This window comes from Equus caballus, chromosome 8, assembly GCF_041296265.1.
Source record: "Equus caballus isolate H_3958 breed thoroughbred chromosome 8, TB-T2T, whole genome shotgun sequence".
NCBI classification, from domain to species: Eukaryota; Metazoa; Chordata; class Mammalia; order Perissodactyla; family Equidae; genus Equus; species Equus caballus.
In genome coordinates, this window is record NC_091691.1 from 8,202,085 (window position 1) to 8,229,426 (window position 27,342).

Below are 27,342 nucleotides of genomic sequence, written 5' to 3' on the forward strand. Positions count from 1 at the left end.
AGGATCCCAGACGGGTAATAACAGAACAGCTTTGTGGGGTGGTCATGAGGATTAAATGAGACGTCTGTGAATTAGCACTGTGCCTAGAAGATAATAAGTACTCAGTCATGATAGTGATGACAACAGTAGCTGCAACAGAAGCATTGAATGGGGGTAAGATGGGAAGAGGGACAAGCTGAGGAAGATGGCTGCCTGATTGAGGAGGGGCCTTGCTGGCTGTGCTGAAGGGTGTTACCCCGCAGGCCGCTGGAAGCTCCTGAAAGATTGATTGTTCTGAGAGTTCTACCCACCATATATTTGTCTCAAGTCCCAACTTGGGACAAGAAGATCTCTAGCCAAGGGACAGCTACCACACTGCCTTAGCAGAGTGCTAGGTGGAGCTAATGTTTCTTGAGGAGCTACTGTGTGCACAGCACATACTTAGTGCTATTGAAGATCGAAAGAAATAAAGTCTTGGGCTAGAATGGTGAATGAGCTCGTGAGGAAGAGAAGACTCATATAAGTGGAACATTGGGAGAACAGTGCATAGTGGTTTCTTATCAAGATAAATAGAAGTTTGGTGGGTAGAGAATGTTTAGAAAGCTTCACAGAGCAAGTGGGACCTAGGCCAGGCTTGAAGGGTGGAAGATACAAGTGGGGCCTGCTGCTCCCTGCTCTGAAGTCTTTTGTGACCCCCCATTACCTACAGAATAAACTCCCCGCTGTTGAGCTTGAGCTTGGCTTTCAAGGTCCTTCATTACCTCCATTCATTCCCTTGTCCAGCTAGCAAAGGTATGTGGACAGTCTGCTCGACTCCAGGCACTGTTCTAGAGACTGGGAGTGCTGCGGTGAGCAAGGCTCAGACGGCCTCCAGAGACCTACAGGCGAGTGGGGGACACAGAGAAGGCAGGCCCTCCCTTTTTATGTAAGTTTATTGGGATGTCATTGAAGGACAATAAACTGCATATATTCAAAGTATACAACTTGATTGGTTTTGACATCTGCATACACCGACAAAGCTGTAACCATAACCAAGATAATGAACGTTTCTACCACTCCCCAAAATTTCCTTGTGCCCCTCTATAGTCCATTCCTTATTCTCTCCCCATCCGCAGCATCCACTGATCTGAAAGCCTTTTTGATGCTGGTGCTGCAATCAGGAAAGCATGGAGGGCAAGTGCTGATGGAGCCCAGGTGAACCCTAACCCAGTCATGGGTGGGAGTTGGGGAGACTTCCTGGAGGAGGTGAGGTCAGAGCTGGGGTGAGAAGGACAAGCAGTGAGACCAGGATGGCACATAGGTACCATAGATCATTTAGTAGGTCTGCAGTGTAAGCGTTGGTTCAAATACTGCCTCAGTTGGCCTCCTTAGGCATGTGACCTTGGTAAAGTTCCTGAACCTTACTGAGTCTTTGTTTCCTTCTCCCTTTTAAATAGTTGTTGTAGGTAAAAAAGAAATGGAAACATGCCCACTTGGCAGCAGCACAGGGCGGGTCCTTGCTAAATGGTGGCTTTTATTATCATCATTCCAACATTCTCTCTCCAAATCCATCTCCCACCGCCCAGTGCAATCTGTGCCCTTTGTTTTATGGCCCATTTTTATGCTTCCATAAAAATACTGTTTCTTCCATCTAAAAATCCTCATCCTCCAGGGCCTACTCGGATGCTGCCTGCCCTGTGAAGCCATCCCTTGTCCTCTAGGTATAGTTAATCGCCTCTTGTACTCCCATGGTCCCTCTGCCAGGTTTGAGCTGTCACTTCCTCTGTTTTGTGCTCACTTGATGGCTTAGATGTACGTCTTCCCCTGTGGAGCATGGGCTCTGTTGAGCACGCAGAAGCTTTCTTCACGTGCCCCACCACACCAGGCACAGTGGAGTGCCAGCACATGTTTGTAGGATTGCAAGGAAGGTAGAAACTGAGGGCTATATGTGTGTGTGTGTGTGTGTGTGTCTGTTGGGGGGAGTGGGAAGCAGTGAGTAGCCTGGCTTAAGAAGTGACCTAAGAGGTGAGGTATCAACAGAGAGGAGGGTCGGGAGCTTGGAAACAAAGATGAATTTAGGCCCTGGAGAGTAGTTTGAACTTGTTTCAGTCAGCAGGATACCTTTTTCGAAAGATTTGTACCTGGAACCCCACTGTATAAATTCTGACTTAAATGGGAGGGGTCCTGAAGACCCACCTGATAGGTGGGCCCCGAGGAATCCTTGTGGAATTCAAAGACTCTACAGTGTGAAAACTTGCATAAGGCAGGAGGGAGGCATAAGTGGTTCTCGAGGAGACTGAGCAATCAGTGGTGATTTTCCTATTCTGCCTGGACTCACAGACCTGGAAGTGGGTGAGTTGTGGTTGATAACAGCTGAGACATTGCCTGGCCTTCCTCCTATTACCACTTCCCCTGGAGAAAGCAGCCCTTATGTAGGCAGAGGAGAAAACTGAGCTCATCGTCTATGGTGAACAAAGTAAGGTTTGTTCATGGCAAGGTAAGGGTTGCAAGAGAGAACTTGTGATTTTCAGCCGAGCCCTGCAATGACTTGATTAGCATCTTTTCTTTAAAAAAAAATTACTGAAGTTTTTTTCTCATTATAAAAAGGATGTAGCACAATGATACGTACGGCATGATAGTATTTGTATAGGAAAGATGAAAACAGATCTAAGCAAATACTTATATGGGTATATTTTAACATAAATGCCTAGAAAGGGTCTGCGAAGACACTCACCAGATGGTGTGTGGTTACCTCTGGGAGGACACGGGTACTGGGAGTGTGGTCCCAGGTGACTCACCTTCTCTGTAGTATTGAAAATTTTTGAAAGAAAAGATGCTTATGTCTCATTTGTATAATTAAAAAATAATTTAAAAAGTAAATACATGTTCATTTTTTAAAAATTGGAAAATACATTCAAGTCATAATCCCCCCCACCAGAGATAACGACTATTAGCTTTGTGGTGTTGTCCTCTCCCCACTTTTTTTTTAACCTATACCAGAGTATGAATGTATTAAATATATGTACTTTTGAAAAAAATCTAAAAACTGATTTTACTAAATAGAGAGGTTTGTATCCTGCTCTTTCTTCCCTTAACCTTTCCCCGTGTCATTAAATAGTCTCCAAAAAACATGGTTTTTAATGCCCACCTAGTGTTCCCTGGATGCAACCAAGCCCCCTTTGTTAGAGACACTTGGTTCTTTATGCTTCAAAGCTCCTTGGAGGGTCACCGGTTGGAACAGCCAAGTGTTGTCATTGCTGTGGGTTGGCAGATGGGCCCTTGCTGACTAACCTTTGCCACGTTAACACGTGGTTTTTGGATCCGTAGCACCCAGAGCAGAAGGCAGACCGGTATTTTGTGTTATACAAACCGCCCCCTAAAGACAACATTCCCGCCCTAGTGGAGGAGTACCTGGAACGCGCCACCTTCGTAGCCAATGACCTCGACTGGCTCCTGGCCTTGCCTCACGATAAATTCTGGTGCCAGGTAACATTCTATCAAAATTAACGCTTAGACAAAGCACATGACATGCCATTGGTTGGTTGCTGTTGTTGTTTTTCTCCCCCTAGGAGATGCTTTTTTCTCTACTTCTTACACTGGATCCTTAACAGCAAATTATGGTTTGGATTGCTCTGTATTGTATCACAATCTTAATGATGTTTACACAACGCCTTCCAACATGTCATTTTTAGAAACTTGTGTTTAGCCCTTGCTTCATGCCTACCTCCTTGGTCCCTTGGGGTTGGAATGTTTGCCATAGGCCAGGGTTGATGGGCCACGAGCCCCTGTGCAGTCCACCCACATGCCCTTGAGCCTCAGTGACAAATCCTCGCTTTCCTGTGTCACTTGGCTTAGGTTATCTTTGATGAGACCCTGCAGAAGTGCCTGGACTCCTACCTGCGCTATGTCCCCCGAAAGTTCGACGAGTGGGTGGCCCCGGCCCCTGAGGTTGTTGACATGCAGAAGCGCCTCCACCGAAGTGTTTTTCTCACCTTCCTCCGCATGTCTACTCACAAGGAATCCAAAGTAAGCCCCTGATCCTGTGACAGGTCGACACCCGACACCCAACACCTCTGTGCTGGACTCTCTGCCCCTGGGAAGGAAGGCTCTGGAAGTATTGAGTTTCCTCTTTGTCTCCCTCCACCTCTCTTCCCACCGTTGGGGAAGAAATCTGTGTCACCTCCTTATTCTCTAATTCACCGAGTCGGTCTGCGTTACGCCCAGTGTTTTCATCAATGGGAGCCGAGGGCCCTTTGCCAGTTGACGCATGACTGTGCCTTTTCTCGTGCGTCAGAGTGTGAAAACATTAATTCCGATTTTTTAAAGGAACTTGTATGTACTTTCTAAAAACCTTTACTGTTTCTTATTTGTGATTTTAAATATAATAATACTGCCTCTAAACAATTCAAACATTACAGAAATATTTTATAGATAGAGAAGGTCGCCCACAAATCACCGCCCCCAAATAACCACTGTTAAGGTGATGTTGCTTCAGGGAATTTTTTTTTCCTTTCAATAGTGTGTGTGTATGTATTTAAAATACAGGATCTTGCTTTTTTGTTTTTTACTTTTTTAGTATGCAATTTTTCAAATATACACAAAAATAAAATGAATCCCATGTACCCATCACCTAGCTTCAACAATTATCAACATTTTGCTGATCTTGTTTTCCCTTTCTTCCTGAGTTTTTTTTTCTTCTCCCCAAAGCCCCAGTGCATGGTTGTATATCCTAGTTGTAACTCCTTCTACTTCTTTTCTGTGAGCTGCCACCACTGCATGGCAACTGACAGGTGGTGTGGTTCTATGACCAGGAAATGAACCCAGGCTTCTGGAGTGGAGAGCATGGAACTTAAACCACTAGACCATCAGGGCTGGCTCCTGAGTTTTCTTTTTTGGAGTATTTTAAAGCAATCCCAGGCATCATGGTAAATTACCAATAAATATGTTAGGATGAATCCCCAACTGACTATTTTATAGTGTGCTTTTGCTTCTTTTCACATTAAAATGAAGACTGGCCTTTGCTCCAGGTCAGTGGCTGAGGCTCAGACATGTCCACAGTGTGGACAGCCCTTCATTTCTTAGCCAGTCCCCTGTTGACAGACCTGAAGTTTGTTTTTCGTGAGTTTGCTATTACTTTACAATGCATGTGCTCTCGGAAAGTGTCTCATCCTTTCTCTCTGCACTGTCCCTTAGGAGCATTTCATTTCCCCCTCCGCGTTTGGAGAAATCCTCTACAATAACTTCCTGTTTGACATCCCAAAGATCCTGGACCTCTGCGTTCTCTTTGGAAAAGGCAACTCACCGCTGCTCCAGAAGATGATAGGTGTGTAGGGCGTGGATCCTCAGGGGATGCACAGAGACAGCCCCAAACTAGACGTTCCACAGGCAGATGCCTGAGCGCAGGGGGATTCAGAGCAGCAGTGGCGGGTGGTGCTTGGAAATGACTTAACAGATAAGGTGTGTCAACTCTGAAAGAAGTGACTAGGTGGTGATGGAGGAGTGGAGACAAAAATGTATACCGCATGGTTATTCAAGGACTTTGAAGTCTTAGTATGAGGCCATGTGTCAAACGGTTGACACATGGGGACATGTCCTGGCGACACATGAGGTAGGGACGTTTGCTTTGGCCACAAGAGTAAGAAGAGCAGTGAGAACTAACCTTTATTTGAGTGCTTGCTGGGGGCCTGGCCCTCTGCTGAGCATTCCTCATGTGTTATCTCAATTGATCCTCACAGCAGCCCTCTGACATAAATGCTATCCTCATCCCTATTTACAGATAAAGAAACTGACGTTAAAAGGTGAGAGGTTTGCCTGAGAGACCATGACTAATAAGTGGCCAAGCTGGGACTTATGTCCACGTAGGCCTGACTCTCAAGCTCTTGTTCTTTGCCACTCCCTGCTTCAGGGATAATGGGGCTACCTTAAAAATGTCATGATTTGCATTGTGGCTGAGAACAGATGGGGGCAGAGTTCAGAGAGGACTCTTTTGGGTTGTGAAAGGAATGGATGTCAGCAGTAGGATCCTGTCAGTGCTGGAAGGTCCATTCAGAGACGGAAGCTTTGTTGGGGTCTCACAGAGGGAACAACACCCCAGTGGAGTCTTCTTCGACTCGCAGCTCATGGCATTCTGGAATGGAGAGGTGCTCACCCTGAACACCCCTACCGGCCTTCCTCGCCCTGAGATTATAGGACACAGTCTTCCAAACAACCAGTTACAAAGCTGGATTATCTCTTGAAACGATTTCCTTCCTTCTTTCCTTTTTTTTAAATTTCCCAATAATAAAGGTAATATATGTTAATTAAGAAAATTTTGGAAGAAGTTAAAGTATGAAGAAGCAGGAAAGCAATTACCAAATTCCTGCTCCCAGAGATAGTTATTTGGTGATTACTTCCTTCTGTCTTTTCTGTGTGTATTTTTAAAAAGCATATTAGAGCATAATGTATATGAAATTTCACATCCAGCCTTTTTGTTGGAACCACCTCTGGTTTCTCATTCCGATCTAATTATTGCCTGATTATCAGTTAATTTATTTTCCCAGGGAAAGACTCTTAGTAATTTTACTGTAGACTGAGAAGATGGGGTGAGTGAGCAACACCAGGCATGATTAGCTAGAGAAACAATTATTAGGCCAGTTTGGTTAGAGCAGAACATTCCAGGAGGGCAGCCACAGGAGACAGGAAGGGGAAGCTGGGGCCAGATCAGGGAGCCAGGCCAGGCTTCAGCACTTGGGGAGCGGCATGGCTTGTGGCTAGGAAGGTGGGCCTTAGAGCTGAACTGCCCACTTCACACCCAGGTCTATTCCTGGCTATGGCACTTTGACCAAGTCAGTTAGCCACTCTGAGCCTCAGTTTTCTCATCTGAAGAGTGGGAAGACTAATGATATACCTACATTGTAGGATAGTTGTGGGGTTGAATATGAGGTGGTGCTCAGCATGGTGCCCGGCACATTTAAGGCACTTGGTAGGTAGGAGCTCTTATGGTGATGAGGCCATGGGAGCCTCTAGGAGCTTGGAGCAGGTCAAGGAGCCATCTGGTAACAAAGTTAACCTGGCGACACTCTGGTGGGGATGGTGGAGGCAGGAGGCCATGTAGGAAGCTAGCGCTTCGGTGTGGGTTTGAAGATGAAAGCTTGGTTGGGCTGCTGGGGTGGAAAAGGACATCAGGGAAGCAGAATAAAGCAGGGCTTAGTGGGTTCAGGTGGAGGGAGAAGTCTTAACAGTTCTGCTGGTTGCAGAAAAAGGGCCTTCAAGAGGTGGAGGGAGTGGGCTGTGAGTAGAGGCAAGGTCAGTGTTAGATCTGTTGGGTGTAAGATGGCTGTGAGCATCCCAGGGGAGATGACGCAGTTCCCTGAGGGCGAGGGTGGAGCGAGAAAGCTCTGCCTGCTGCCGGGGTTCTGAAGCTTTTGGGTCACTGACTCTTTTGAGAATCAGATGAAAGCTTGTCTCCAGAAAAACATACTCCCTCATAGATTTTGAGGTGTATTAGAATGTTCTCATTCCCAGATTGAGAACCCTCAACTGGCTTATTAAGAAGAGCCCTTTCTTTGGCTCTTAGAGGATGGTTAACAGAAACGAGGGCAGGACCAGGCGTTAGGAGCCCCTTCATTGTGTGTGTGTGTGTGTGTGTGTGTGTGTTAGGGTGTGTGTGTGTGTGTTGGGGTGGGTGTGGAGAAGGGGCCTTTCCAACTCTTGAGCAGGAGGCAGAACAAGGGGCAGCCTCCACTTTCTCTACCACAGAAACTCTTGAGCAGAACAGACCAGCTGGAAGAGGGTTGACAAGGGAGGGAAGGAGGGAGCAAGGAAACTGGTCGATGGTTCTTTGGGCAGAAGCCCAGTCCTTATCCCGCCCCCTTGCCCCCACTTTTTTTTAAACTTCAAGGCTGGTATTATGAATCAGCAAGTGTAATTTTGAAAGCAGGGCCATTCAGTTAGACTCCCTGGGAGCTGCTTTGCCAAAGCAGGAGTACACTGAGTTGACCCTATCGAGGACTACACGGATCTGTTGGCAATACCTTCCTTTCACTCTGGGCTTCTGAACTGCTTTAGTTGGAGGAGGGACATTTCAAAGGATGCCTTTGCTGTCCCTTACCTTTCAATTATTTTTTTAAGAGATCAAAAGTCAGATCTTCACTGTCATTGAAATCAGATAAAGGAGAGGAAAGGGACTTAGAAGATCCCAAGGGTAGATTGTGAAATGTGATCTATTCTGATGCCTGTAAAACATCCCTGTTACTCAGACTTAAGCATTGGAAGGATGGTGAGAGTGCCTCCCGCTGCCAGGTGGTCAGGGTGCTGTGGGGAGCATGGTGTGGCCCTGGGAGTTGTTGAGGGGAGACCTGCTTCTGATGCCTAGGTCAGGAGGAGGTGACACTTGCCTTATGGTGGAGGCCGCAGAGGAAGGGGACAGGGCTTGTTCTCTGAGGTTGAGGATGGTGCAAGAGAGGAATGCAATTCTGGGAATGGGGAGAGGGTGGCCAGAGATGCCAGCAGGGGCCAGATCTCACGGGGCCCTTTGTGCCATGGTCAAGAGTTTGGACTTGACCTTGAGGATTCCGATAGGAGGGTTTTACGAGGAAGAGCAGAGGTTGGCAGGGAAACAGCTCAGTCACTCCCTGCCTGTCGGGAGTAGGAGGTGGGCGCAGATGGTCAGGGAGTACCTTCACAGGTTGAGGGATCACTGCCCACCTAGAGGTGGGAGGTGCTCAGCTTTCTGGAATCAAGGAATGAAGTGGCATCTAAGAAAGAGTTTATGGAAAGTCCAGCCACCTAGTGACTTGCTTACTCACCCAGCCCCATCTGGCCTTTGATCTCCTTCATTTTCAAATCCTCTGGGATAGGGCAGGGGTTGCAGGGTTTTCATTAAGGAAACCAAGGACAGACCTGCCCAAAGACAGAGGGCCCCCAGAATTCAGAACATCCTGACACCCAGCCGGCCTTAGATGCTGGGAATATAGTGGGATGAAGAAGCCAGGCCTCTTCTTAAGGGCATTGGCATTTCGCATCATCCTGTCCCCCAGCTGGCTGTGATTCCCCCTTCCTCCCTCGCCATTTGGGCCGCCACTGGAACACTTGGTTTCTGTTCCAGTTACCATATGCTCTAGCCTACACACTCAGCGGCAGCACTTGGAGGATAGTAAACACTTGGAGAGGAGCTTCGTTTTATAGGTACAGCCACAAATGTGTGGCAGACCTTTCTGCAGGTCTCTCTCAGGCCTCTCACCTTGGAGCAGGGTGGGTTAGTATGGCTAGCATATTCAAAAGCAGAGGGTAAGAGAATTTCCAGATAAATTTCTCCCTAGAGTCTCCTCACATTATTGGAGGCATGGCCTGGCAAGAATCCTGGATTGTAGTATCCAGGTTTCTTGAGCAAAGAGATCATATCTCCTAATTTTCCTGGATGACTAACTCCCACTTCCAAAGCTAATGCTGTCATACGAGGCACGGTGCCCACGTGTGATCACTCCCTGGGGATGTCAGGGCGAGCTGGTTTGATCAGGGCAGGTCTTTTATGTAATTCACTAGGCCAAGGTGCTTAAAAGGTTAAATTGTACTGAGCAAGGTCCCTCCCCCACCCTGGGGAAGTTTCTAGGCTGGGCCAAAGCTCTGTGCCAGCAGGGCCTGGGGCCAGGACTGCTCTGGTGCAGACAGGCTTAGGAAAGAGGAGAAAGGTCACAGAGCATGCTGGCAACCATTTGTAATGTGTCCTCTCCACCCCCACCCTCTTTTCCCAATTCCTACCTTTCTCTTCTCTTTTCAGGAAACATCTTTCTCCAGCAGCCAAGTTACTATAATGACCTGGATGAAACCATGCCCACCATCCTTCAGGTAACAGCTCTCAGCCTTGCGCAGGGGAGGGGGAGCCAGGGAGGCAGACCCCCTCCCTCCCTGATGGGGTTCCTCTGGAGAGATGTTTATTCCCCACCCCACTTTGGCTCCAAACCCAGACTGTCTCTGTGTCCTACCCCTGACCACACCCCTTCGAATTCTTTTATTCTCTTGAACAGGACTGAAATCTAAGGGCTGCCCAGCACTCATACAAAAACAGCTAGGCGTGAATTTTGTGTTGTTTGCCAACAGCCGTCTTGGGATACCCCTCTAAGAGACCTGTGTTTCTCAAATAAGAGCTTTAAAGTTTTATAAAATCATTTTACAAAATAATAATGCTCATTGTAGAAAATTTGGAAAATAGAAGAAAACAGAGGGAGATTAATATTTCTCCATAATCCCACCACCCAGAGTTATCCACTCTTCACAGAAATTTCTAGAATTTTACATGCTAGCGTACTTAAAGACAGCACCATTTGTTACATATATGATTTTACGATGAGCTCTGTTTTCCCTTCACTGTTGATTTGTCTTTTATTTCAATATAGTTCCCATAGATTGCTATCTCCAGAGGATTCAAAAACATATTATATGTTGCTGAATGTATATCTTAAATATTCATTATCATACACTTGCCCAGCCTATCCAGTCAGGAAATATCTACAGGATTCTGGGGGCTTTACATACATTTTGTCTTTTTAATCTTCACCACAATCCTGTAAGAAGGATGCCCCATCATCCCCATTTTACGCAGTTTCCACCCTGACCCCGCTCTCTGAGAAGGTCATTGCCTCAGCTGGTATCCCGGGAACACTGGCATTTATTCTTAAGGCTCCATGGCAGTTTTGGGATCACCCGTCCCTGGCTGCAGGACAGGGGTCCTAGCTGCTGGTTTGACAGGATGCAGGAGCATCACCTCTTGTGTTTCACAGGTCTTCAGCAATATCCTCCAGCACTGTGGTTTGCAAGGGGACGGGGCCAACGCCACACCCCAGAAGCTCGAGGAGAGGGGCCGGTTGACCCCCAGCGACATGCCTCTCCTGGTGAGGTTGCCCTTCAGCCCAGTCTTTCTGGCTTATAGAAGACCCAGCAGCTTCTTTCCCTGTTCACGGCCCTTTCCCCCAGCTCTGTCAGCAGCTACTTCCATCACACAGGTTTAGAGTGTTTCAGCAGGGTTTCGTTTTTCTCTGGGAGCTTTATTTATGGAGCAGCGGAAAGAACAGGGAGCTAGAATTCAGAGGACAGAGATTTAGTCTTCACTGAGTTCAGCTCAACACGTTCATTCGTGTGTTATTCCTTGAGCCATTCATTCACTCACCAAATTTGTAGGAGCCCCCAGCATGTGCCAGGCCCTGTGCTGGGCTTTGGGGGTAAAGTGGTCAGCAAAAGCAGACACAGCCCCTGCTCTCATGGACATGGGAGTCTAATGGGGAGGACAGATAGAAGGTAAATATTTAAGGAGGCTGGAAGCATGTCAGGCCTTGTGTTAAGCCTGGAGATAGACCATGAACAAGGGAGCTGTGAGCTGCTCTCCTGGAGCTTGAGATCCTGTGGGAAAACAGGCATAAAACAAGTGTTTCAGAAAAGGGCCTGCCAGGTGCTGTGGCAGCAAGTCATTTGACCCCTCTGAACCTCAGTTTCCTTATCTGTAAAATGGAGACCTGTCCAGCCTACTTTTTATTTATTTATTTATTTATTTATTTATTTGTTTGAGGAAGATTAGCCCTGAGCTAACTGCTACCAATCCTCCTCTTTTTGCTGAGGAAGACTGGCCCTGAGCTAACATCCATGCCCATCTTCCTCTACTTTATATGTGGGATGCCCACCACAGCATGGCTTGATAAGTGGTGCCATGTCTGCACCCAGGATCCGAACTGGTAAACCCCAGGCCGCCAAAGTGGAACGTGTGCACTTAACCACTGTGCCACTGGGCTGGCCCCTTCCCCAGCCTACTTTTTAGAGTTGTCATGAGAATCAGGAAAGTGTATGAGAAAGCACCTTATGTTCTGTATACCCTCTTCAAAATGTAAGAAAAGTGTGGTCTTGATATTCTTGTCCTCACTGGGATGTACTTTCTGGGCAGGATCATAGGCATTGTCTTCAGATTCAGGGGTGGGGTCTCCTTCAGCTTAGAAGAGAGAATGGTATTATGCTAGAAGTAGAAGTAACCCTAGAGACGGTTGGGTGTGTGCCTCTTGGAGCTACAGTAGCAAGACCTGAGGCTTAGGGAAGTTGAGTTGCCCAGACTGTGGTCCTAGAGATGGACCAGCCAGGCTTTGCTCAGGATTTCTGGTGTTGTCTTCCCTTCACGAGGCATCTGCCTATTGGGGAACCCTGGCTTTGTCAACTTTGTCTCAGACCCTCTACAGAGCTGTGTGTGGGGGCAGAGGAGGATAATGCAGTGTTTTCTTTTGGCGACAGGAATTAAAGGACATCGTTCTCTACCTTTGTGATACCTGTACTACACTCTGGGCCTTTCTGGAAATCTTCCCTTTGGCTTGCCAAACCTTCCAGAAACACGACTTCTGTTACAGGTACAGCGGTAGTTCTGGCTGCCGAAATAGAGGTTCTAGTTCACGTCCTCATTCAACAAATATCTACTGGGTGCTTATAACGTGCCAGGCCTCTTCCGGTCTGGGGATACAGCAGTGAAGAAGACGAATGAGGCTCCTGCTGCTGTGGAGCCTGCATTGTAGAAGCACCCCAATTTTTGGCTAAGAGCAGGGTAGGGGAGGAAAAAACCAACAACCAAGAATAGGGCAGTTTCAATTCAGTTCCATTTTGTTTCAAAGCTCCTACAAGGGAGTAATAGATGGGAAGTGGTCTCAAGTCTTTAGCATCTCATCCAGGGGAGCACACACACAAGGAAACAAGCAGATGTCCTCACATGTGGGGCCAGCTGTTGTGGCCATATTACGAAGCACTCTGGGAACACAGAGGAGGGAGGCAAAATTCTGTCTGGTGAAATAAGAGATTTCATGGGACCCCTTAAGTGAGGTATTGAAGAATGAACAGGAGCCTTCCAGACAGAGAAAGTGAAGCTCATTCCAGGCAGGCAGAGTGAAGCCTGTGAAGCCCCAGAGTATGTTCCATGGAGAACCAGAGAGTGGAGTGTGACATGAGGCGGGGGGTGGGGAGACCAGGGCAGCAGGAAAAGGAGCAGGTAACAAGAGACAGATCTTGGGAAGTTAGTAGAAGTCAGATTATGAGGAGCCTTAAACATGCTAGCAGAGGGGCCTTTATTCTGTAGGCCTTAGGAGGCCACTGGAGGCCTTTATTCCAAAGAAGTCATAGAAGGATCCTGCTGGGATGACGAAAGATGTAAAGGAAAGTATAGGGCAGAGAGGGAGACTCTCTTTGCCCGCTTAGCACCATGAGCATCTGTTCCTTGTACCGTGAGAAAGGGGTGCATGGGCGTGACCTGGTAACCTGCACGTTGCCTGGCAACAGCGGGGGCTGGCCTGTTCTCAGTGGCTTCTGGCTGTTCTTGCCAGGCATTTCTCCGCACCATTCTCAGGAGCTTCTGGGAGCTGCCCAACTCCATCCACCCAGCCGTCCATCCATTCAGTCATTTACTCGCCCATTCAACAAAACATTTATCTAGCACTGACATGTGCCAGAGATGGCAGCTGGTGCTCTGACCCCTCCTGGATCTCCTCAGCTCTTGAAAATCAGACATTAGGATTGAACAGCTTCCCAGGGAATGTTAGAATAAAGCGCTGATCGACACTTTCCCCAGAAGAAAGGGCTTAGGATGGGCCTGTAGCTGTCCACTTCTTTAAAAAGGTAACTTTTCTCATGGTAAATGTGGCAGATGCTTGTAGGAAATTTGGAAAATCTCAAAAGGTAGGAAATTAAGATCACCATGAGAGATCATGCTTTTCTTAGAGTTTTGTACCCTGCCTATTTTCACTTATTGTAGGCATTTTCCCATTCTGTTAAATCATCTTCCCAAATGTAGCACAGATTGCCTTTGAAAGGGTCTTTGGAGAACGAGGGCAATTTTTTGGAAGAACTGACTTTCCTGCGAGGGACAGTGGAGGTAGGGAGCGACTCCACCCACCTGGGGGTGAAGAGGAAGAAAGGAAAACACTTTTGACTGCAAGCCACACTGCCTTTGGCAAGTAATACTGCCTTTGACCTACAAACAGCCTGGGGCTGGCCCAGCCTGTTCAAACTGTGCTGGAGGCCAGGAACGCCCACTGAGCAAAGGCAGCAACCTCAGTCCCCAGATCTCTCTGCAAGGGGTTAGTCACCAACAACTTTTTAGCTGATCCCTTTCATAACAAGCTGCTTCTCCTTCCTCTCAACTGTACTCAAGTATATCTGTCTGCCTGTCTCTCTCTATCCTTTAATTTGTGAGTGAATAATATTGAACCATTCACATGGTTCAAAACTCAAAAAGTATAAAATATATAGTGAAAAGTCTCCCTCAACCCATTCCCTGGTTCTGTTCCTCACCCACAACCATTGTTGTTAGTTTCTTTGTGGAATTTTCCAGAGATATGCATATATAAGCAGATATGCACAATATGTATTGCCCCTCCTTTTAAATTTAGTGCTGGCATATTATGAGTTCCGTATGTACTGTTTGCATTTTATTTTTTAATTTAATGTATCTCAATGCATAAAGCACCCTCAGTCTTTGATATGGCTAGATAGCATTCCATTGTACTATACAGAATACCAGGCCCCATAGATAGACTTTTAGATTTTTTTCAATTGTTTGCTATTACAGAAAAATGCTACAAAGAATAACTTTGCACACACATCATTTTGCACCTTTGCAAGTATATCTGAGGAATAAATTCCTAGAAGTAGAATTGCAGGAGCAGATGGTATGTGCATTTTAAATTTTCATAGATCTCGCCAAATCACCCTCCAAAGGGGTTGTTCCAATTTACTCTCCCTTCAGCAATGTATCTTGGCAACACTTGAATCTGTTTGGGCCAAACTGCCCTCTCTGTCTTCTTCTGGGTGCCATGCTGTGGGCCTAGTAAGGCTTGCCCCTTTTGGCCTAGTTACCCTCTGCTCTGTATGGCATGGCACTAGCATAGAAGTTGCCAGAAGCCAGCCAATCGATAGACATGTGTTTACAGAATACCTGCTACAAATTCAGCACCGTTCTAGGCACGTGAGCTGCATTTCTGGCTTTGGGAAGCTTAAGGTGTTCACAGGAAGAATTACACCACAGAAGAGAGGCAGCTGCATTTAAAGTTGTAAGGACAAGATACTCTGAGTGCTGTGCATCTAGTTCCAGGAAGGAGCAACCACGCGGGCGAGCATGATCAGGAATAACCCAGAGTGGAGGGGGCCTGGAATGCTGCCAGGAGTAGGAGGACAGTTACGTGGGCGTTAACCTGAGAGGAAGCCTGCGTGGGAAGCTGTGGGAGCACTGATCTCCGGGAGGACAGGGAAGGCCATGTGGCTGGGACGGAGACTTTGAATTTGAGTTGGGAAGGGGTGGGTGTGAGGTTGCCAGAGTGAGAAGTAAGTTTGGTTACGCTGTACTAAGTATCCATGTACCAGAGAGAGGAGCTACCGTTTGATGTCATAGGAGGCAGGGACCTGCTGGCAGTTTTGAGCAAGAAAAAAGAGTGACCTTGTGTCCATTTCTCAAACCTCAGTGAGTCCTGGGTGGCCCTCATTGCTTTGTTAGGATGAGCCTATCTGGGCCTTGATTTCCCATCTGAATGGGGGACATAGTTACAGGTCACTTTGCTTGAGGCTCTTCCTGGGACCAGCCACTGCTGATCAATCTGGGTGAGCTTGGGGAAGAGCCAGGGTGCTTCCGGGGGAAAATTGTTGTGGTGACCACCTGGGAACAAGAAATGGGCCTTCCTGCTCCCTTGGGTTTGTTTGATTTCCTCATGAAGTGTCGTATTAATGAACTAATCCAGCCTTTTACCCATGTGTGCCTTCACAGACTAGCTTCATTTTACGAAATAGCAGTTCCCGAACTGGAGTCTGCAATTAAGAAGAGGAGGCTTGAAGATAGCAAGTGAGGCGGGGACAAAACTAAGAGTGGCATCGGGGAGAGAGGCCCGAGCGTGGGCCCTGCCCTCCCTGGGCTTGAGCATCCCCATCTCTAAGACAAGGGTTGGGACCAAGGATCTTGCAGCTTCAGGCTCGTGTGTCCCTACCTAGCATCCTCCTGGCCCCTGCATCTGAGCTTTTCCCCCCTCAGCGTTGTTCCAAGCTCCTGTTAAGCCACCCATTGGTTCCTGACCCACTGTTTAAACCGAGAAGCAGCCCTGGAACCCGCCAACCACTCAGGGCCTGTAGCCTTTTGCCAGCTACAGTCCACAGTGAACTGTGAGGCCCTCTCAGACCCAGGGGACAGGTGTGGGGGACATCTGCAACTGGGGGAAATAAGCTCCCTCGGTGCCTTTTCGTCTTTCAAATCTCTTATTTCTTTTTTCTCTCTGGCCGTCAAAGGCTGCTAGGTGACTTGTGGCAGAGGCTCTCCCATTCCAGGAAGAAGCTACTGGAAATTTTTCACATCCTCATAAACCAGATCTGCCTTCTCCCCGTCTTGGAAAGCAGGTGAACCCTTGGGAGCTGCTGCCCAGGTGGAAGAACCCCCTGCCAAAGCCCAGCCGGGGTGTTTCCCTCACTTCCTCAGCCCTCTCCCTTGCTCCCTGGTTGCTGTGCAGAGATGGGAAATGAAGAAAAATGCCTCTTTCCTCCAACTGGCCAGAGGCCCCGCAGAGGGGTGGGGCGGGGGTGGGAGGGAGCTGCAGATCCTCTGCATTGAGTGAGCTCATCTTCCCTGGTGTTCTGTTCCAGCTGTGACAACATTCAGGGCTTCATCGAAGAGTTCCTTCAGATCTTCAGCTCCTTGCTTCAGGAGAAGAGGTGAGTGTCTGGCTGAGTTGGGACCAGCAGTGGGTCAGGCCCATGGCGCTCCCACCAGTCCCCTTCAGGCCTTGCATACCAGAGCCCCTGCCACATGCTCACTACGGACTAAGCTTCTGGGATTTGTGGTTGGGCGGCAGACACAGGGAGTGGCCCGCAGCAGACCAGTGCCCCTGTGGCCCCAGCCCTGTCCTTCCCGTCTGTTCTCTGCCCAACAGGTTCCTCCGGGACTATGACGCGCTCTTCCCTGTGGCCGATGATGTCAGCTTGCTGCAGCAGGCCTCATCAGTCTTGTATCCTTTTACCGCAGCCACGGGGATGGGGCTTGGCCTGACCAGGTCAGAGATGGGCTGCTAGAGCTCAGAGGAGTGGAGGGAGGTTTAGCGCCAGAACACACAGGTCAGCCAGCTTTTGCTAGAGGCCCGCCAAAGCTCTGGCCCATGTTTCTAGAGGAGATGACTGTTCTGATCCTTGGGACAGGGGAGGGACAGTCCCACTTTCTCTAGTGTTTACTGAGTGTCTGGGCCTGCATGACCAAGATGGACTTGGCCCCACCCTCATGGACCTCACTGCAGGACGGGAGACGGACAAGTAAATAGACAGTTCAGTCATGTCATATGGGAGAAATCCAGAGGGTAGGGAAACCAGGGCAGGCACGTCACCCAGTGGACCTTGGGGTGGGGGATGTCATGTGGAAGTGAAGACCAAGCTGAGAACAGCAGAAGGATAGGAGATGGCCAAGCCCCGAGCTAAGGGTCTCCAGTGGAGAGGACAGAGCAGGCCTGTCTGAGGAGATGGCAGGGTGGAGCTGAGGGGAAGGGGTCTAGTGGGAGGGAGTTTAGCATGTGGCACATGAGCTGAGGGTGAGTGGACCTTCGTGGCCCTGGGTTGAGCCTCGCTAAGAAGTTTGGGCTCTGTCCTGTAAGCATCTGGGGAGCTGTGGAAGGGTGTGAAGCTGGGGGTCACAGGGTCAGTTTTATACATTGTAAGAGCTCTATCTGTCACAGGAAGGAGAACAGACTGGTCTGGGACCTCTGTGAGGCCCAGGGGCTGGTGAGGACACTGTTGCTGGCATGCAGGCATGGCTATGGAGGTTTGGATTAGAAGTGGAGTGAAGGAGTCTAGGGCAACTCCCAGATGTCTGGCTTGGCAATGCCCAGGGTGGTAGAGAGACAGGAAGGACAAGGAGGAACAGGGCTGTCCATTTTGGTGGCTGGGGTAGGTTGCTCAGTCCTGCCTCAGGGAGACGCTTGTGCGCCCCCAGCCTTGCAGAGAGCCCTCAGTGAACAGGAAGCCCTGTGGCAGTATCCCTGTCAGGCCCTCCTGTGGTCAGTGCAGAGGAGGAGCTGCTGGCTTGTCCAGACACCATGTCCCAGGACTCTAATGCCATCCCCTGGCCCTGTCTTTACCTAGTGCCGCTTTATGCTGAGTGGCAGGTACTAGGTTTCCAGGCCAGTGAGGCTGTGGTTTGACCTGTTTCTCTGTGCAGCCCAGGTGTCCATGGCCCACTGGGTGCAGCCCCGACAGCCCCTGGCAGAAGTCATATGGTCAGACCTGGGGAGGAACTGAGAAACTCCGCTGCCTCAGAGCTGGGGAGGCAGAGAGGGCTGTGGGCCCCAAGAGAGACCCCTTAACACATCCTCGCAGGGATGAAACACGGACCACCTACATCCTCCAGGCGGTCGAGAGTGCATGGGAAGGGGTGGACCGAAGGAAAGCTGCAGATGCTAAAGACCCACCGGTGGCCGGGGATCCTAACGGGGTTGTGGTGACGGCGGAACCAGTTAGTGGAATGGCTTCACATCCAGAGAACTCAGAGGAAGAGGAGGTGCGTGTCTGGAGCAGCGCTTTCCCCTTGCTTCCCCTGCCCCTCTGGCCTCATCTGAGAGGTTGAACCAGCAGGAAACCTCCTTTCTTTATCAGGCAAAAAGGTTTCTTTTGTAATTGACAGCCTCGAGCTGCTGGTCAGCTCTGTGCTGCCTTGAGAGAGTCCCGAGCTGAGAGCTGAGGGCATGGCTGGGTGTGAGGAGAGAGCAAGTTGCTGAAGCTGTCAAAGCCTCAGTTTCCCTTCTATAAAATGAAGTGAGGGAGGGCTGGCCCTGTGGCCTAGTGGTTAAGTTCAGCGCACTCCACTTTGGCAGTCCAGGTTTGCGAGTTTGTTTCCTGGGAGTGGACTTACACCACTCATCAGCCATGCTGTGGCAGCGACCCACATGAAAAATAGAGGAAGGGGCTGGCCCTGTGGCCGAGTGGTTAAGTTCATGCGCTCTGCTGCAGGCGGCCCAGTGTTTCGTTGGTTCGAGTCCTGGGCGCGGACATGGCACTACTCATTGAACCACGCTGAGGCAGCATCCCACATGCCACAACTAGAAGGACCCACAACGAAGAATATACAATTATGTACCAGGGGGCTTTAGGGAGAAAAAGGAAAAAAAAATCTTCAAAAAAAAAAAGAAAGAAAAATAGAGAAAGATTGGCATAGATATTGCTCAGGGCAAATCTTCCTCAAGCAAAAAAAGGAAGATTGGCAACAGATGTTAGCTAGGGCTTATCGTCCTCAGCAAAAAAAAAAAAAAGAAGGAGACGTGATGGAGCTTTTTCCATGGAAATCCTTCTTGGGACTCTCCTCTAAACATGACAGTGGAACTGTCAGTTGCAGCAGGGAGCAATGCCTGGTCTCACCACCTGGGCTCCCTGGAAGCCCCTCCATGGGACTGCAGGGCTCCACTGAGCAAGTTTGGAAGCCTCTGATATAGTGTTTTCTCTCTGGGCTTTTCCAGAACTCTGTGGAAAAGTTGTGGCTGAACTGATTGGCCACTGAGCCCAGGACTCTTCCCTGCGTGTTGGGAGGCAGCTTGACATAGGTATTAAGACCACACAGTCTCTGGAGTCAGGCAGCTCAGGGGTGTATCCTGGTTCTGTCACTCACCAGCTATGTGACCTTAGGCACATCACTCACATCCAGCCTTGGTTCCTCATCTCTAAGTTGGGGATCATTGCTGTCCTCGCCTCCATAAGGTGGTTGGGATTCCCAAAGCTGCTGCGTGGAGCACTCTGCCCCTGCCTGGCCCTCCATGCTCCGTTCACGGCTGCTGTCCTTCTTCCTGTGAGACCCCAGGGCCTGTGACTGTCGCAGGGCCTTGGAGAATGACAGCCCCCTCGGCCTTTTCCCACTCTCTTCCCCATTTGGCTTCTTATCTGAGACAATGGAGGGGTTTTTTTTTTAAAGATTTTTATTTTTTTCCTTTTTCTCCCCAAAGTCCCCCGGTACCTAGTTGTATATTCTTCGTTGTGGGTCCTTGTAGTTGTGGCATGTGAGACGCCGCCCCAGCGTGGTCCGATGAGCAGTACCATGTCCGCGCCCAGGACTCAAACCAATGAAACACTGGGCTGCCTGCAGCAGAGTGCGAGAACCCGGCCACAGGGCCAGCCCCTATGGGGGTTTTTTTGATTTGTGAATTTCCTTAAATGAAAAGCCAAACAAAATTGAGCCACATCAAGCAGCATATGAACTGAACCCCGTTGTTGAAAAGAATATAATTAAAAGGGAGCATCTCCACATGGTCCAGGTCTGGTGGTTGCTGTTCCCTCCAACGTCAGGCATCAGTTTGTGAGAGCTGATTAAGAGAACCATTTAAGGAGAGCCTAGGCTGCACCAGGCACTGTGCTCAGTGCTTCATGTACATTATCTATTTGAACCATTTGAACCAACCCCATGGGGTGGGAGGTATTATGCCTGTTTTATAAGGAGGAAACTAAGGTTCGGAGAGGGGAAGCATGTTGCCCAAAGTCACACAGCCAGAAGTCACTCAGCTGGTAAGTCGCAGAACCCCGTCTTCCACAGGGGAGGAAATGGAGGCTCAGAGAGACTTGAATCGCTTGGCTAAGGTCCCATGGCCAGGAGGGGCAGGGCTGGGACTCAAACCAGGTCCCTTGACTTTGAATCCAGTGCTCTTTGGGTTGCCCTATCACCCGCCTGGCCTGGCCTTTCCTGTCCTTCACTCTGGCTCTCCCCACAGTGCATGAGGGCAGCTGCTGCCCTGGGCGCCCCCGTGGGTGGCGTGGAGCTGGACTCACTCATCTCCCAAGTGAAGGACCTGCTGCCCGACCTTGGCGAGGGCTTCATCCTGGCCTGCCTGGAGCACTACAGCTACGACCCGGAGCAGGTGATCAACAACATCCTGGAGGAGCGCCTGGCCCCCGCCCTCAGCCAGCTGGACCGCAGCCTAGACAGGTGGGAGGAGGCTCATGGCGTCCAGCCTGCTCAGGCCCTGGCTGGAGGCACTCTGGGGGCCTTGTCGGGGGCCCTCCTTAGCTCCTCTGCCTCCCACTCTTCCTTCCGTCATGTCTCAGTTGCTCAGTTGCTCTCTCTTCCCCATAGCAGTGTTTCCCAACCGTGTAAACTAATGTCCTCTTTGGGGAAACAAAAACCTTAACCCCCCCGGGGAGGTTCTCACATGCCCCCTGCAGGGCAGAGAGTGTGCCCAGCTGGACATCCCTGTGTCACCTTGTGGGAAGACCGATGAGAGGCACGGGATGTGACAAAGGGGTTACTGAGCCCTTCAGGGCTCCAGAGTTGCTGGCCAGCCTCTGTCTTTGCCGCCTTCCCAGTGGATTCCCGAGGGAGGACAGCCAAAGCTTCTCGCTTCCTCCACACCTGCCCTTTCTGAGTTGGGCCCACAGCTTCCCTGAAAGCCCTGTGGGGCAGCAGGAAGGAGTGTGTGAATGGGTGTTTCTTCCCCGAACAAATGATGTTTGCTGAATGAATGAATCAGGTTAGCTCTGCCTTTGGACACTTTTCCTCAGCCTCTCTGTGCCCATTTTACAGACAAGGCGACTGAGCCACAAAGAGGTGAATGACCTGTGACGGCCTATCTCATAGGGCTGTTGTGAGCCTTAAATGAGGGAGGAAGAAAACCTGTGTGAACAGCAAACAGGACCGAGGGGGAGCTTCCTTTGAGATGTGCCTGCCTACCCAGGCGAGGGCTGGGTAGGGCAGGGTTTTAGATGGTGTCCAGGTGTGGCTGTTGAAGAGAAGTGGAGAATCTGATGGATCTAAGATGATAGGAAGTGGGGCGCAGGTAGGCGTCAGCTGGCAAGGCCCCCTTAAATTGATTCCTATGCTGCCCTCCAGACAGGTGAAGCCAGACCCGACACCCCTGCTGACAGCTCGTCACAACGTCTTCCAGAACGATGAGTTTGACGTGTTTAGCAGGGACTCAGTGGACCTGAGCCGGGTGCACAAGGGCAGGAGGTGAGTGCAGTGGGCTGCGGGCTTCCGGGAACCTCAACCCGAAAGTGCAGAGAGAAACTAAGGTCTCCCTCTCTATGGAACTGGCCCGAGTTTCAGCGCAGGGCTCCCCTGGCAGCCCGGAACCTGTGTGCTCCCGGCAGGCGGGGACAAGTTCTCCAGTGGTCGTGCTTTAGGCTCTGACTCTGCACAGGGTTGTTTTTATTGAATCCTCCTTGTTGACAGCAGAAGGCCAGAGGGGCCCAAACTGGCTCTTCCCGTCTTCTTATGTCTTTGGATGTGTCCGCCATCGAATCTCTGCCTGGTAGAGCTGGGCAGTACTTCCCAGAAGCTGCTCCCTGAACTGATTTTCTCCATTCTGTGACAAACTGAGAAAAGTAAGGCCCTGTACTGAGTGAGCTTTTCAGAAGGTGAACATATTCCATTTTAAGGTCTTTCTACTTATTTTTAGTTTATAGCCTTCCTACTTTTTTGGCATGGCAAGGTCCATTAATAATTTATTCATTCATTCAACAAATATTTGCCAGGTGCTTATGGCATTCTAGGCCCTGGATTTATTAGGTGCTAGGGATGTAGCGGGGAGTGAAACAAACACAGCCTCTGCCCATGTGGAGTTTGCACTAATCAATGCATCAAACAAGCAACGTAAAATTGCAAATGTGATAGATACTACAAGGTGGAAGTGCAGACTTCCAAGCCTCTGGTAGGGACTTCGATCCAGGCAGGAAGGCTCCTCTGAGAAAATGACATGGGACTAAGAGTGGAAGGATGAGGAAGGGTCAGTTCTGCAAAGGGGAGAAGGAGGAGCTTTCCAAGCAGAGTGAACATCAGGGGCAGTGGCCCCAAGGCCGTGGGGAGCATGGCGAGGGTCCTATGAGCCAATACATTTTATATTTTGGAAAGATACCTGGCTTTGGAATGGAGACCCATTGGAGGGGCCAAGAGTCAGCAGCAATGGTAGAGAGTATGACAGAGAGAATGGCAAAATAAGACATTGACAGCACTATGCTAGTAACCCAGAGTTCTCCTAAATGTTGTTGGTTCATGGAATCTGGAAATCTGGGAACTGCTGGACCAGTACAGCCTGCCCTTTCCCCTGTCATATAGATGGAGATGGTGAGGTTCAGAGAGGGGAGGGGACCTGCCGCATTCTTGTGATAGGAGCCCCAGTGGCAGAAGTGCCAGCTGCTGCTCAGTGAGGGCTCTGTGCTGTTCCCCCTCCCCAGGGCTATCCACTTCTGGAAGCTTGGCTGGCTGAGGGCTTGGGGAGTGAGCACAGGGCAGCTATAAAGCCATCTGGCTGGCTGGACAGGAAGCAATTGCAAATTGCTTAGTCACATACATTGCAACATCCCCAGATCCTGGGCCAGAGATGTTATCCTGTATCTGTGGCCACTGTTCCAGGCCAGAATGACCCTCTGCAGCTCCTGCTGTGGGGAGAGGGGCAAACCAGGAAGGCTGTGCCCCTGCTCAGAGGGCGCTCCAGGCTGCCAGGCAGAGAGACAGGGTGGCAGATGTTTACTGAACTCATTGTGCTGGGTAGCCCAGGGGCTGGGGATTGCAAAGAGGCAAAGCGTCCGTTCATGTGTTCATTGTTTATTTATTCATTCAGCAAATATTTATTAAGCGATTTACTAGCACCAGATTCTATGCTTGACACCAGGGAGACAAGGTGAGCAGGGCTCCCAGGCCTTGCCCTCAAATGGCACAGAGACCAAGGGAAAGACTTAGACCATTAAACAAGCAGCAAAAGGGTGGGATGGGGCACACCGGGGCCTCAGCACAAGGCAGAGCACGCTTTAGTTAAAATGCGTGTGTGTTGTTAAATCAGATAGGATGCACTCGGTGGCTCAAGTAATAAGGAAATCTGTTCCCTTGCACGGTGTGGAGTTGTGAGGTAGGGAGGTCTAGGCTTGGTTAACCGGTGGTGCAGCCACGTCATCAAGGATGCATCTTTTCCATCTCTTGGAACTGGTTCCCTGGAGGCCACTGGGTGGCTGCAGCTATTTCAGCTGTGACCTCAGAAATGACAGTGCCCAGAGGAAGTCTGGACCAGGTCTTCCTGTAGATCTCTTAGGGACCGGAAAACCTTTCCCAGAAGTCTCCAGACTCCCCTCACATCTCAGTGGAGAACTGGTCACAGGGCCGAGGTCCAGGGCTCCAGGAGAAGGGGAAGGGTGGAAAGACCCGAACGACATGAGGGTTTGTTCCGAGTGCAGGTGAGGTGGAGGGTAGACAGCAAGCACACGTGCTACAGGTGCAGCCGTCCTCCCTCAGCCACGCGGGATGCCTTCTAAGACCCCCAGGGGAGGCCTGAAGCGCGGATAGTACCAAAGCCTATAGCTACTATGGTTGTTCCTATACATACATACCTATGATAAAGTTTAATTTATAAATTAGGCACAGTAAGAGATTAACAACTATAGCTAATGATAAAATAGGACAATTATAACAATAAACTGTAATAAAAGTTACTGTAGATCTTGGCAACCTCAGCATAAGATGTTTTTCTTTCCTTATTAAGTCAAGAACTTTCACCTTTTCAATTAAAGGAAGCACTTCATGGCTTCTCTTTGGCGTATCCGAATTGCCAGCATCACTGTTCTTGCACTTTGGGGCCATTATGAAGTAAAATAAGGGTGACTTGGACACAAGCACTGCGACACCGTGACAGTTGATCTGATAACCGAGATGACTACTAAGTGACTAATGGGCCGGAAGCGTATACAGCGTGGATATGTGAGACAAAGGGATGATTCACGTCCAGGGCAGGACAGAGCAGGATGGCAAGAGATCTCATCACATTTACTTTAAAATTTATGAATTGTTTATTTCTTTAATTTTCCATTTAATATTTTCCAACTGCGGTTGGCCATGGGTATGTGAAACCGCAGATAAGGGGGAGTGCTGTGTAACATAGCTAAGCGAAGGAGGCAGTGTGTATAACGTGGGGTCGCCTAACTCCTTTGGACTGAACAGTGGTGCTCTGGAAGATAGGAAGTGTTCTCGTTCAGAAAAAGTTCTATCACCAAAAATGTCTGTGCACTCTGTCTGCTTCTTGGAGAGTCACAGAGCACATTAGCACATTAAAGGCTCTGACAAGTCCTGCAGTAAAAGAAATAGGATTCACTTTGTTGAGCCCAGCAGGTGCCAGGTCCACTTCTACTCATCATCTTATTTCATCCTCACATCATCCCTGGGAGGCAGAACTAAGACTTGGCAAAGGTAAGGGACTTGCCTGTGGTCACACAGCTCAGGAGGTAGCTGAGCAGACTTGAATCGGGAGACCTGTATTCTGGCCCTGGATCTGCTGGTAGCTCTGTGACCTTGGGAAGTTGCTTTGCCTCTCTGGATTGTCTGATTCCTCACCTGGAAAAGGAAGGGCTTATTGCCTCTGCAGGCCCTTTAGAAGTTCAAAGGTGGATGTCACCCCCCTAAGGGCCAGTTTGAGTTGAGCTTTGAAGGATAGACTGGAGGAATAGAGGGGAAAAGGAGCCAAGCTTCAGGAGAGCCCGAGTGTTCTCTGGGCTCGCTGCTGTCTTGTAGAAGGCCCAGGAAGCAACCTGCTCTACAGATAGTCTCCGAAGCCACTGCTGCTGTTTCCAGACTCGGTTGAAGTTCTGGCCCTCAGATGGATCTTTTCCCGGCTAGTTTTTCCCCTGATTTTCTTTTCCTTCCTGCCTCCAAATGAGGTCATGGGGCCAAAGCTCAGGTGCCCAGGGGTGTCCAGGCACCAGGTTCCACTGTTCCTACCTGTGTCCTTTCCCAGGGCCCAGCTGGGGTGGGCAGAGTTTGCCATCCTTCTCTGTCTGGCCCTGCCAGGGAGCCACATAACCAGAGGCCACATAGTACAAGAGAACAGCCCTGCTGCCCAGAACTGGGGACAGGGTGGACCAGGAGTCATGAGATGTGGCAGAAAAGACCAGTGACACCTCTCATTAATCCTGGGTCCCCTAGCCCAGCGCAGGTCCTGGCACCTAGCAGGCCCTCAGGAAATGTGTGTTGAATGAATGGATGTGCTCCTACCAGTGGTACGAACCACCTGACAAGCTTGGGCCCCTTTCATTTCCTGTCTGCCTCTTTCCTCTCCAGCCAGCAACTTGGTAAGAAAGCCAGGTAAGGGCTGAGGCTGTGGTCACAGGCCCCTTTTCTGGTGAGATGTGAAACATTCCTGTGGCCCGAGATTTTTCCCTGATCCAGATCAAACACCCCCCTCCACCACAGAACCTCCATTGCCGCTTCTCCCCCGCAGACCCCCCGCCAGACCCCCTGCACCAGAGTTCGTTTCTCCTTCTTCCGTGTTTCCAGGGTGCGCTTGCCTCTGTTTAGCACATTTCACATTGGCTACCATGTTCCCTGAGAGCAGATCCATATCTTACTCTTTCCTGAATCTCTCCCCAACTCAGCCTTAGTACCCTGCCTGGCACATAGTAGGCCCCAAATAAAACTGTTGAACGAAGCCAAATCCTAACCTCCCACGCTGGGGCTGCAGTCCTGACCTGTCCCAGGCAGGCTCACAGGCAGACAGCCCGACAGACTTGGGCGCTTGCCCCTCCCTGCACCAAAAGCCAGTTAATAGAAGATTTTTATGGAAGCTGCGTAGGGCTTTGTATCTCTTCTTTTTTTTTTTTGTCCTCCCCTTGATACATTCCAGAGACCCGATTTCACAGCTAAGCTGGATTTTCCTGCCTGGTATCTCATATTGATTTTCCCCTGCAGGCCTAGAAACGACATTCCACAGGCCTGTCTGTGTGTCTGACAAACCAGGTTTTTCTACAGATTTGCAAAGCCGCGAGTCAAGAGGCCTGAGTCCCCAGCACGCCTGTGCTACAGCTCACTGTGATCCCAGGCACGTCCCTCCCCTTCCACTGCACCCGAGTTTCCTCACCTGTAGTTTGACAGGAGTTGAACTTCCAGACTTTTCCTTCCAATGCAATCTGATGTGGAAGATTAAACTGCCAAACCGATAGAAGGCCAGTGTGGTAAAGCGTGGGTGGGAGGAAGAGGCCATGACCCCTCCTCACTCCTCACACCCCAGAGGTCCCCTAGGGCTCCCCTGAGCTCTGTAAGAAAGCCACATGTAGCCTCGCTCTTTCTTAAATTTTGGTTTTTTTTAAAAGATTTAGGGGCCTGACCCCTAGCCGAGTGGTTAAGTTCCTGTGCTCCATTTCAGTGGCCCAGGGTTTCGCTGGTTCGGATCCTGGGCTTGGACATGGCGCCGCTCATCAGGCCATGCTGAGGCAGTGTCCCACATGACACAACCAGAAGGACCTACAACTAGAATATACACCTTGTACTGGGGGGGCTTTGGGGAGAAGAAGAAGAAAAAAAGATTGGCAACAGATGTTAGCTCAGGGCCAATCTTTAAAAACAAATAAATAAATAAATAGTTTAAATAGCCTCAGGCCCCTTGTGGGATTAAGCATTGTCATTTGATGGGGGCTTACCAG

At 49.7% G+C, this 27,342-nt stretch overlaps 1 protein-coding gene across 3 annotated transcripts in view; it reads left to right on the plus strand.

Annotated features, from left to right (window-relative positions):
• ASCC2 (activating signal cointegrator 1 complex subunit 2) overlaps positions 1-27,342 on the plus strand; it is a 41,153-nt gene that overhangs the window by 6,496 nt on the left and 7,315 nt on the right. Inside the window, exons 3-15 of one of the 3 annotated variants that reach the window (XM_003365458.5) lie at positions 3,286-3,444; positions 3,814-3,984; positions 5,152-5,281; positions 9,716-9,783; positions 10,716-10,826; positions 12,205-12,317; positions 15,710-15,784; positions 16,222-16,329; positions 16,573-16,641; positions 16,860-16,934; positions 18,289-18,469; positions 20,661-20,875; positions 21,776-21,895. In XM_003365458.5, the coding sequence (XP_003365506.3) occupies positions 3,286-3,444; positions 3,814-3,984; positions 5,152-5,281; positions 9,716-9,783; positions 10,716-10,826; positions 12,205-12,317; positions 15,710-15,784; positions 16,222-16,329; positions 16,573-16,641; positions 16,860-16,934; positions 18,289-18,469; positions 20,661-20,875; positions 21,776-21,895 (1,595 nt within the window). The remainder of the gene's footprint in view (positions 1-3,285; positions 3,445-3,813; positions 3,985-5,151; positions 5,282-9,715; positions 9,784-10,715; positions 10,827-12,204; positions 12,318-15,709; positions 15,785-16,221; positions 16,330-16,572; positions 16,642-16,859; positions 16,935-18,288; positions 18,470-20,660; positions 20,876-21,775; positions 21,896-27,342) is intronic. The other 2 variants (XM_005612452.4, XM_070275291.1) reach the window with 2 other exon arrangements.